Source organism: Malaclemys terrapin, chromosome 8 (assembly GCF_027887155.1).
Source record: "Malaclemys terrapin pileata isolate rMalTer1 chromosome 8, rMalTer1.hap1, whole genome shotgun sequence".
NCBI lineage: Eukaryota > Metazoa > Chordata > Testudines > Emydidae > Malaclemys > Malaclemys terrapin.
In genome coordinates, this window is record NC_071512.1 from 38,481,040 (window position 1) to 38,492,101 (window position 11,062).

The 11,062-nt window shown below is 49.0% G+C and overlaps 1 protein-coding gene across 1 annotated transcript; it reads right to left on the reverse strand.

Moving 5' to 3' along the window:
* Positions 1-8,241: 8,241 nt before the first annotated feature.
* LOC128841456 (myb/SANT-like DNA-binding domain-containing protein 2) lies at positions 8,242-10,603 on the reverse strand. The gene is made up of 2 exons (XM_054036477.1): positions 9,944-10,603; positions 8,242-8,785 (listed from the first exon to the last, which is right to left on the reverse strand). Exons 1-2 carry the CDS (start codon positions 10,467-10,469, stop codon positions 8,292-8,294), a joined length of 1,020 nt encoding a protein of 339 aa, XP_053892452.1. The 5' UTR covers positions 10,470-10,603; the 3' UTR covers positions 8,242-8,291.
* Positions 10,604-11,062: the final 459 nt, after the last annotated feature.

Consider the following 11,062-nt stretch of genomic DNA (forward strand, 5'->3'; position numbering starts at 1 on the left):
AAAAACTGCCAACTCTCTTCAGTTGTTTTTCCCCTCAGTCTTGATTCCCATGGGACCTTACCTATCAGCTCTCTGAGCTTACCAAAATCTGCCTTCCTGAAATCCATTGTCTCGATTTTGCTGTTCTCCCTTCTACCCTTCCTTAGAATTGCAAACTCTATGATTTCATGATCACTTTCACCCAGGCTGCCTTCTACTTTCAAATTCTCAACGAGTTCCTCCCTATTTGTTAAAATCAAGTCTAGAACAGCTTTCCCCCTAGTAGATTTTTCAACCTTCTGAAATAAAAAGTTGTCTGCAATGCAGTCCAAGAATTTGTTGGATAGTCTGTGCCCCGCTGTGTTATTTTCCCAACATATATCCGGATAGTTGAAGTCCCCCATCACCACCAAATCTTGGGCTTTGGATGATTTTGTTAGTTGCTTAAAAAAAGCCTCATCCACCTCTTCCACCTGGTTAGGTGGCCTGTAGTAGACTCCTAGCATGACATCTCCCTTGTTTTTTACCCCTTTTAGCCTAACCCAGAGACTCTCAACACTTCCGTCTCCTATGTCCATCTCTACCTCAGTCCAAGTGTGTACATTTTTAATATATAAGGCAACACCTCCTCCCTTTTTCCCCTGTCTATTCTTCCTGAGCAAGCTGTACCCATCCACACCAACATTCCAATCATGTGTATTATCCCACCAAGTTTCAGTGATGCCAACAATGTCATAGTTGTATTTATTTATTAGCACTTCCAGTTCTTCCTGCTTATTCCCCATACTTCTCGCATTTGTATATAGGCATCTAAGATACTGGTTTGATCTTTCCTCCCAGTTTTGTCCTGACCCTCCTTTCTCTCTGCCAATATAGCCCACACTCCCTCTCGTTTCCGACCTATCTCCCAGGTCTCCATGTTCCCCACTTACCTGTCCTGAAGCAGGATTCTCAAAGCAGGCATTCCTCTGCCTATCTCGGCAATGGGACCTGATCCTGTAGGTGTGCTCAGGGCATGCCTTCAGGATTGGGCCATGCTGGTAAGCGTGCCTACGACCTGATAGACCCCCACAGCAGGAACGCTGGCTGTAGGACACAGAGGTGGAAGAGCAGAACAGCACCTGTACCTTTTGACAAATTGTGTGTGTGCACGTGTGCATGCATGTGTCTGTCCATCCCGGTGGCTGGGGTGCCCACCTGGGATATGGGAGACCTGGGTTCATATCCTTGGTTTTATGCAAATTCATTCAAAGGGATTCTCAGAGCCAGCCAGCTGGGTCAGGAAACATCTAAACTAGCCAGAAGTGAAATAGAGAGGAAGAGGGTGGAGCTTAAAGGCATAGATCCACAAAGGTACTTTGGCTCCTAATTCATCTGATCTAGGCCCTAGGCACCTGCCTGACAGACCAGAGAGCGGAATGGATCTCTGCTCAGGATTCTCAGCCTCTCCTGAAGTGTGGAGCTGTTCCATTTTGTATAAATACTTAAATACTCAGTGGGTGAGTCCCTCTCTAGCCCAGTGGCAAGGGCACTCCCCTGGGATGTGGGAAACTAAACCCTGTTCCAGTAGCTATCTGGTTATTCATACAAAGCGGAATAGCTCCAGCAGGGGAGATTGAGAAAGTCCCCACACCAGAATAGCCAATAGCCTGGTGGCCAAGGCACTCACCTCACATACGGGAAACCTCATTTGAAGCCCTTGCTCCAAATCAGGCAGCATGGTGATTCAAACCTGGGTGATTTATGGTGATTCAGATCTGGATCTCCCACACGCTGGGTATTCTGACACACAGGCCTTCCAGCCAGAAAAATTCCCAACCTGCTCACCCCAACTGTCTTTTGTGCTGGTTTAGTTGTGACCTGAGCACTCCTATTGAGTCAAGCCCTGCAGGTAAGCTAGGCAAGGGAACACCTGGTTTGGAAATCTCACCTAGTGTGAGCAAGGGCTCAGAGCAGCTCATTAGCTGTGGGGCAGCATCCGAACTTGCTTTGCACATGCCCACCCGCAGAAACTTGGCAGCAGCTGAGCAGAGGTTTTGAGAATGACAGTGGCATCTAAATGTTGGACTTGGGTGCTGAAAGAGGCAGGTGCCAACATCCCTTTGTGACTCTAGTCTTGTACTCCTCCATGCCTTGCTTTCTCACTGCTAACTGTCCATCCAGAGTGGTTGTGAGGGATACTAAATTTGTATTAGTAAAGCACTTCAGATCGCTGAACGAAAGGCTCTACAGACATGCAAAGAGATATTGGTTTTCAACAGCCCTAAATGCTCATGCAAGTAAATGGGTATGCCACAGTGGGACTTTTAAAACACTTGTGCTACAAAGGAAAACTAGGGAAGTCAGGAAACCAGACTCTTAGTGTCACCTGCAATCCATGCCCAGGGTGTGTTTCAGACACTTGGGGAACCAGCATTGCCCAGTGCTTTGTCAAATGTCTTGCAGAGTGTTATGTCCCATCCTAAGAAATGAGGCCTTAAAGGGTAGAGGGCGACTTGGCCATCCCTTCCTCAGTCTGCTCACAACAGAATGCATGTTGTTACGAGAGCAATGTTGCCTATTGACATTACCCTTTTCAGTGATACTGATTTCTTCTCTTGGGAACGAGATGGTGTCTCCATTATTCTGGGAGTCTGGTGTCCCCGTTGCAAGTAAAAGAGACTCCTGTGTCAGCTTCTCTCTATAGCCTTTTCCTTGTGGGCCATGACAGTTATTACTCAGCAGCTGGCACATACCCATAATGTTACTGAAAGAGCTTCCTGCAGACTGTGCATAAATTATGGATCACGTGCCTCCTATTCCAGTGAAAAATGTACCAAACTCACTGCCACTGTGACCAGACTTAACCCTGAACAGAAGTCCAGAGTCCCTCTGCCTGCCTATTCAGAGCTCTTGTCAGGGTTCCTCCCCCACTCTGAACTCTGGGGTACAGATGTGGGGAACCGCATGAAAGACCTCCTAAGTTTATATTCCACCAGCTTAGGTTAAAAACTTCCCCAAGACACAAATTCCTTTCCTTGTTCTTGGACGGTATTGCTGCCACCACCAAGTGATTTACACAAAAATTCAGGGGAGGGTCACTTGGGGTTCCTATCCCCCCAAAATATCCCCCAAGCCCCTTCAGCCCCTTTTCTGGGGAGGCTTGAGAATAATATACCAAATAATTGCCTTATAAATGGGAGTACAGACCAGACCCTTTATCTTTAGGACACTAAAATCAATCAGGTTCTTAAAAGAAGAACTTTATTATTAAAAAAAAAAAGTAAAAGAATCACACCTGCAAAATCAGGATGGAAGGTAACTTTACAGGGTAATACAAAGATTTAAAACACAGAGGACTCCCCTCTGGACTCAGCTTCACAGTTACAAAAACAGGAGGTTTGTGCATAGGTTGTTTAATTAGCTGGTGGCAACAGCTGATTTCCTTTGTTTTTTTTTTTCTCAGCTGTTCCCGGGAAGCGGATGAAAGGGCTTGAGGGTACCCCACAGGAAGGAATTCCTGTGTTCCTTCCTGGGTTCTAAAAAGGGGGAGGGGGATTGCACTTGGGTGATGGCAGCATCTACCCATCCAAGGTCAGAGAGAAGCTGTGACCTTGGGAGTTTAATACCAGCCTGTAGTGGCCAGTATTAATTTTTAAAATCCTTGCAGGCCCCCACCCTCTGCACTCGAAGTGCTAGAGTGTGGAATCAGCCTTGACATGGTGGCAGAGCGGTGAGATCATTTTGAACCAGAAGCACACACCTCAGGATTTTAAAAGGACACAGTTTTCTGGACAAGCTACAGCATTTAGCTTACAGTAGTCCACGCAAAAATCGGATTTCCCCATCTGGTTTGGGAACCAGAACCAATGGAGAGGCCCATGCACTCTCAGATTACACCCATCTGTAGCAGGTCCTAGATCTCCTTTTCTATTGTGGTTTTGGCTTGAGGAGCCATCCGGTAGGGTTGGGCTCTAATTGGGCGAGCATCACCTGTGTTAATGGAGTGGTATGCCCGTTCTGTCCATCCTGGGGTTGCAGAAAACATTGGCACAAAGCTGATGTACAGCTCCTGGATTTGCTATCACTGCTTACGCCCAAAGGTTATGGAAAGGCTCACCTCTTCTACACCATCATTGCTTTTTTCTTCATAGTAGACTCCTTCAGGCCACTCAGGGTCATCTCTTTCCTGAGCTGTAAACTGGAGAACTTTGATTTCTCAGGAATAAAAAGGGCTTTAGAGAATTAACATGGTATACTTTAGGTTTTAGGGTAGGATCTGGGAATGCTATGAGGTAATTAATGGCTCCCAAGCGCTCTTGGAACATAAATGGCCCCTCCCATGACACTTCCATCTTATTGGCCTGGATCACTTTCAGGACCATGACTTGGTCACCTACTCAGAAGGAATGCTTTCTGGCATGTTTATCATACCAGGTCTTTTGCTTTTGTTGAGCATCCTGTAAGTTTTCTCGAGCAAGGGCTAGAGAGTTTTTGAGGGTGCTTTGCAGGTTGGTTACAAAGTCCAAAATGTTAGTTCCTGGAGGAGATGTAACCCCCTCCCATTGCTGCTTCACCAATTGTAATGGCCTCTTTGAATTCGTTTATGGCCACGAAGTTAAGGGTGAAAATCCCAGACTGGGATGTGGTACAGCCCTGTAGACAAAGAGCAAACTGCTGCAACACTAGGTCCCAATCATTGGAGTGCTCATTCACAAATTTACGTATTATGGCCCCCAAAGTCCCATTAAACTTCTCCACTAGGCTATTCGTTTGATGGTGGTAAAGGGTAGCAACCAAATGGTTCACCCCATGAGCTTCCCAAAGACGTTTCATGGTCCCTGCCAGGAAGTTAGTTCCCGAATCCGTAAGGATGTCGGAGGGCCAACCTACCCTGGCAAAAATGTCTGTTAATGCCTGGCTTACGCTTTTAGCCCTGGTATTGCTTAGAGCTACTACTTCTAGCCATCGGGTGGCAAAAGCTATGAAAGTCAGTATGTACAGCTTCTCTCTGAGTGTCTTCTAGGGGAAAGGACCCAGAATATCCACAGCTACATGCTGAAATGGAACCTCAACTATGGAGAGGGGCCTTGACCTGGTCTTGGGGCTTTCCCACCCTCTGGCACACCTCACAAGATCGGACATAGGTAGAAACGTCCTTCCTCATCCGCTCCCAGTGGAATGACTTCCCCCAAATGGTCCTTGGTCCTGTACCAACTGTCTCTCAGGATGCCAGTCCTCCTTGTGCCCACCAGAAAGGGTTTCCTTGTATAAGAGTTCTCCTTCTACAACAAACCTGGACCTATTAGAAGAGCTGAGAGGCAGTGGGTCACTCCGTGCTACCGTCCAAGCTCCCTTGAGGCTTTCATCCACTTCTTGCTCTGCCTGGAACTACTCCCTTGATGCTGGAGACACTAGTTCCTCGTGGTGTTGTGGACTTGGGCTTGATCCCACCCTCTGGCACATTTCACAAGATCGTAGAAGGTAGAAACGTCTTTGTCCATTCCCTCCCAGTGAAATGACTTCCCCAAATGGTCTTTGGTCCTGTTCATCCCAGCATGGCCATTAGGGTGATTGTGGGCTAAGCTCAAGAGCTTTTCCCTATACTTAGTTGTGAGAGACATGGATTCAAATCCCTGTTCTAACTCAGGCTAATCACTGGGCTGTTGGCTAGTCTGGGTCACACACACCATCCCAGTCTGGTTGCCTCTGACTGTCTTTTGTGCAAAGCATGCTCTGAGAACATCTGCTGGATTGATGCCCACAGGAAAGCTAGGCAGAGGAAATGCCTAATTTGAGAAAGCCACCAGGGCATGGATGTGAGCTAGGGTGGTTTTGCTAGGCTATAGGTGGTTTTGCACATGGCCACTGGTGACAATTTAGGCACCTACAGCATTAGGTGCATCTGAGTGGGAGTTCTGAGGTTGTCAATATTGCCTAAATATTGGCTTTAGGTGCCTAAAGTGGCAACTAGGGAACTAAATCCCTTTGTGGATCTAGCCCTAGGATAGTGGCTAATTCTGAAAGGTTTTAATCAAGCTTGGATGTTCTTTAAAGGATCTGCTCTAGTGCCAACAGTTATTATTTGGGGGCAGTTATATGTCCCGTGTGATGCAGGAGGTCGGACTAGATGAACACAATGGTTCCTTTTGTTTTAGAAGCTATGAATCTCTCCATATTAGGCAGCTCCTGTGGGGTTTGTTGAGGCCACTAGGTGGTGCTGTGGTGGGAGGGAGGCAAAAGGTTGATTCTGGAAAGAGTCGACTGCAGGGTCAGGGGAAGATGCAGGAGCAGAGTTAATGCAGGGAATTTAAGGGACGGGGGGGAGCTGAGGACATGCCTTCTCTGCAGACAGCGCTAAGAGTCTGTCCTCTTTGCCTCCGCCATATGTAAGGGGACTGTTGTCCCCTTACTAAGGGTATGTCTACACTACGGGATTAATCCGAATTTAGATAATTCGGATTTGAGAAACAGGTTGTATAAAGTCGAAATGAGTGCGGCCACACTAGCACAGTAATTCGGTGGTGTGCGTCCAAGTACCGGGGCTAGCGTCGATTTCTGCACTGTTGCACTGTGGGTAGCAATTCCATAGCTATCCCATAGTTCCCGCAGTCTCCCGCGCCCATTGGGATTGTGGGTTAAGATCCCAGTGCCTGATGGGACAAAAAACATCGTCGCAGGTGGTTCTGGGTACAGCCTCACTTCCTCCCTCCCTCCCTCCCTGCATGAAAGCAACGGACGGCAGACAACCATTTTCGCGCCTTTTTTCCTGGGTGAGTGAACACTGCAGACTCCATACCACGGCAAGCATGGAGCCCGCTGAGGTCAAGACAGCACTCATGAATATTGCAAACACCTCGCGCGTTCTCGTGGAGTTTATGCTCAGCCAGGACCAGAAAAACGAGGCGAGGAGGCAGCGGCGGCGGCAGCGCAGCGACAAGCATGATGAGGACATGGACACGGACACGGACACAGAATTCAGTGAAACCACAGGCCCCGGTGCTTTGGAGATCATGTTGTTAATGGGGCAGATTCTATCCATGGAACGCCGATTCTGGGCAAGGGAAACAAGCACAGACTGGTGGGACCGCATAGTGTTGCAGGTCTGGGACGATTCCCAGTGGCTGCGGAACTTTCGCATGCGTAAGGGCACTTTCATGGAACTTTGTGACTTGCTGTCTCCTGCCCTGAAACGCCAGAATACCAAGATGAGAGCAGCCCTCACAGTTGAGAAGCGCGTGGCGATAGCCCTGTGGAAGCTTGCAACGCCAGACAGCTACCGGTCAGTCGGGAATCAATTTGGAGTGGGCAAATCTACGGTGGGGGCTGCTGTGATGCAAGTAGCCAAAGCAATCACTCAGGTGCTGCTACGAAAGTTAGTGACTCTGGGAAATGTGCAGGCTATAGTAGATGGTTTTGCTGCAATGGGATTCCCTAACTGTGGTGGGGCAATAGACGGAACCCATATCCCTATCTTGGCACCGGAGCACCAAGCCACCGAGTACATAAACCGCAAGGGGTACTTTTCAATGGTGCTGCAAGCACTTGTGGATCACAAGGGACGTTTCACCAACATCAACGCGGGCTGGGCGGGAAGGGTTCATGACGCTCGCGTCTTCAGGAACACTACTCTGTTTAAAGGGCTGCAGCAAGGGACTTACTTTCCGGACCAGAAAATAACCGTTGGGGATGTTGAAATGCCCATAGTTATTCTTGGGGACCCAGCCTACCCCTTAATGCCATGGCTTATGAAGCCATACACAGGCAGCCTGGACAGGAGTCAGGAGCTGTTTAACTACAGGCTAAGCAAGTGCAGAATGGTGGTAGAATGTGCATTTGGCCGTTTAAAAGGTCGCTGGCGTTCATTATTGACTCGCTCTGACCTCAGCCAAAGAAATCTCCCCATTGTTATTTCTGCTTGCTGTGTGCTCCACAATCTCTGTGAAAGTAAGGGGGAGACCTTTATGGCGGGGTGGGAGGCTGAGGCAAATCGCCTGGCTGCTGATTACGCGCAGCCAGACACCAGGGCGATTAGAAGATCACACCATGAAGCGCTGTGCATCAGAGAAGCTTTGAAAACCAGTTTCATGGCTGGCCAGGCTACCGTGTGAAATATCTGTTTGTTTCTCCTTCATGAAAACCCTCCCCCTTTACTGACTGATTTTCTGTAAGGAACCCACCCTGCCCCTTCCCCCAGCTTTCTTTCAAACCAAATAAAGTCACTATCATTAAAAATCATTTATTCTTTATTAATAGATTAGAAAAAGAGGGAGGGAACCCGGGTGGTATTTGGGAGGAGGATTGCTGGGAAGGAAAAAGCCACAAAGAAAAGGTTAAAAAAATGACAGCCTTTTGCTTGGGCTGTCTACTGGGGTGGAATGGGAAGGTGTACGGAGCCTCCCCCCCCGCGTTCTTACACGTCTGGGTGAGGAGGATACGGAACATGGGGAGGGGGGAGGGTGGAACAGGGGCTGAAGCGGCAGTCTGTTTTCCAGCAGCCGTTCCTGAACCTCCACCAGACGCCGGAGCAGCCCCAGCGTTGCATCCTTCATCCTCTGGTCTTCCTGCCGCCATCTCTCATCTCGATCATCTCTCCTCTCCTCACGTTGGTCCCTCCTCTCCTCACGTTGGTCCCTCCTCTCCTCACGTTCACTGACTTCTTTCCTATACTTTGAAACTGTTTCCTTCCACTCATTCAGATGAGCTCTGTCACTCCTGCTGGATTGCATAATTTCAGAAAACATGTCCTCCCGCGTCTTCTTCTTACGACGCTTTATCTGTGATAACCTTCGGGATGGAGGAGGGAGGCTTGAGGAATTTGCAGCTGCTGTAGGGAGGGGAAAAAAGAGAGAATTGTTTTAAAAGCTACATTTTGCAGAACAATGCTTATACTCTTTCACGGTGACCAACACTGTTCACATTACATAGCACATGTGATTTCTGTGCAAGGTCGCATTTTGCCTCTTAATGCTGAGTGCTTGTGGCTTTGCTGCTAGAGATCACAGGTCTGGGCAACAGAATTCGGCTTGCATGTGGCCATGGTAAGCCATTGTTTTACAGCTTCTGCACCCTCCTTTCCCACATACCAAGCATAGCCTGTAGAGTGCTGCAGAAGCCTGGCCAATCTCAGCCAGTTGGGGGGGGGGCAGTGTGGGGGGGCTTGTCTGGGCCCCTTCAGGCAAGTAGAGTGCTGCGGTTTTTCTGTTAACATTCAGCAGCACCAGAAAACAAACTAACCCCCCCCCCCCGCCATGAATTCTCTGGGATGATCACGGTACCCCTCCCCCCACCGCATGGCTGGTATCAGGGAAGATCCCTGCAGGCACCAAACTACCCCCCCCCCGCCGCCGACCCCCCCCCTCGCCATGAATTCTCTGGGATGATCACGGTACCCTCCCCCCACCGCGTGGCTGGTAACAGGGAAGATCCCTGCTAGCCAAACGCGGAAAACTTCAGGGCCAATTTCCCATCTGCGCTTGGCTAACTGCAGGGAAGGATTTATTTTCCGCCACAGGCAAACAGCCCAGTAGGAACGGCCACCTCTGTCCCCTTAATTAAGTTCCCGTATTTCAACCAGGTTACCAGGAGTGATATCACTCTCCTGAGGATTACACAACAAGATAAAGAACGGATGTTGCTTGAATGCCAGCAAACACCGGGACCATACGCTGCCAGGCTTTGTCAGGCAATGATACCAGATTACTTGCTGCAAGCATGGCGTGGTCAAGTGTCCTACCATGGAGGAGGGAATAAGGATGCACTGCCCAGAAACCTTCTGGCAAGGCTTTCGGAGTACCTCCAGGAGAGCTTCATGGAGATGTCCCTGGAGGATTTCCGCTCCATCCCCAGACACGTTAACAGACTTTTCCAGTAGCTACAGACTTTTCCAGTAGCTGAACTGACCGCGAATGCAAAGTCAGGCAAAGTAATCATTAAAAACCGTTTGCTTTTAAAACAAGTTTTATATTTTAAAAGGTAAACTCACCTGAGGTCCCTTCCATGGGGTCAGAGTCTTGGGTACTGGCTTGGGAGGGTACTTCAGTCAGGGTGATAAAAAGATCCTGGCTGTTGGGGAGAATGGAGTGCTGTGTGCTCTCTGCAAGCTCATCCTCCTCCTCCTCCTCTACCCCATCGGCAGAATCCTCAGGCGTCGAGACTATCCCCGACCCAGAATCCACGAACAAAGGTGGGGTAGTGGTGGCAGCCCCCCCTAGAATTGCATGCAGCTCGGCGTAGTAGCGGCATGTCCGCGGCTCTGACCCGGAGCGACCGTTTGCCTCCTTTGTTTTTTGATAGGCTTGTCTGAGCTCCTTGACCTTCACGCGGCACTGCTCAGAGTCCCTATTGTGGCCTCTCTCCATCATGCCCTTGGAAATTTTTTCAAAAGTTTTTGCATTTCGTCTTTTAGAACGAAGTTCTGCAAGCACTGAATCCTCTCCCCATACAGCAATCAGATCCAGTACCTCCCTCACGGTCCATGCTGGTGCTCTTTTTCGATTATCAGCCTGCATGGTTACCTGTGCTGATGAGGTATCTGTGGTCACCTGTGCTCTCCACGCTGGGCAAACAGGAAATGAAGTTCAAATGTTCGCGGGGCTTTTCCTGTCTACCTGGCCAGTGCATCCGAGTTCGGATTGCTGTCCAGAGCGGTCACAATGATGCACTGTGGGATAGCTCCCGGAGGCCAATACCATCGAATTGCGGCCACACTAACCCTAATTCGAATTGCTAAAATCGATTTTGGCGCTACTCCGCTCGTTGGGGTGGAGTACAGAAATCGATTTAAAGGGCCCTTTACATCGAATTAAATGGCGTCGTTGTGTGGACGGTTACGGGTTAATTCGAATTAAAGCTGATAAATCCGAATTAAAGTCGTAGTGTAGACCAGGCCTAAAACTCAGTGGTGGGGTTTTTGGTTGGCTAGCTCCCAGTACTAAAAGGGGAAGGTTCAATTGGCAATCAGGACCCTGAGACTGACAGTCCCCAGGGGCAATGGGGAGAGGCCAATGTTCCAGGTCAGCCTGATTGACAGGATGGGCAGACTAATCAGGGAGTCAGGAGACCAGCCCACCACGTCTTCCGGGTGAGCTGAAATCAATTGCCT

Excerpts from the sequence above, each read along its gene's own strand:
- LOC128841456 (XM_054036477.1), bottom strand. The coding sequence starts at position 10,469 with ATGCAGGCTGATAATCGAAAAAGAGCACCAGCATGGACCGTGAGGGAG. Across the intron at positions 8,786-9,943 it reads CCCCATGGAAGGGACCTCAG|CAGCTGCAAATTCCTCAAGC; the intron begins GTGAGTTTACCT and ends CCCTCCCTACAG.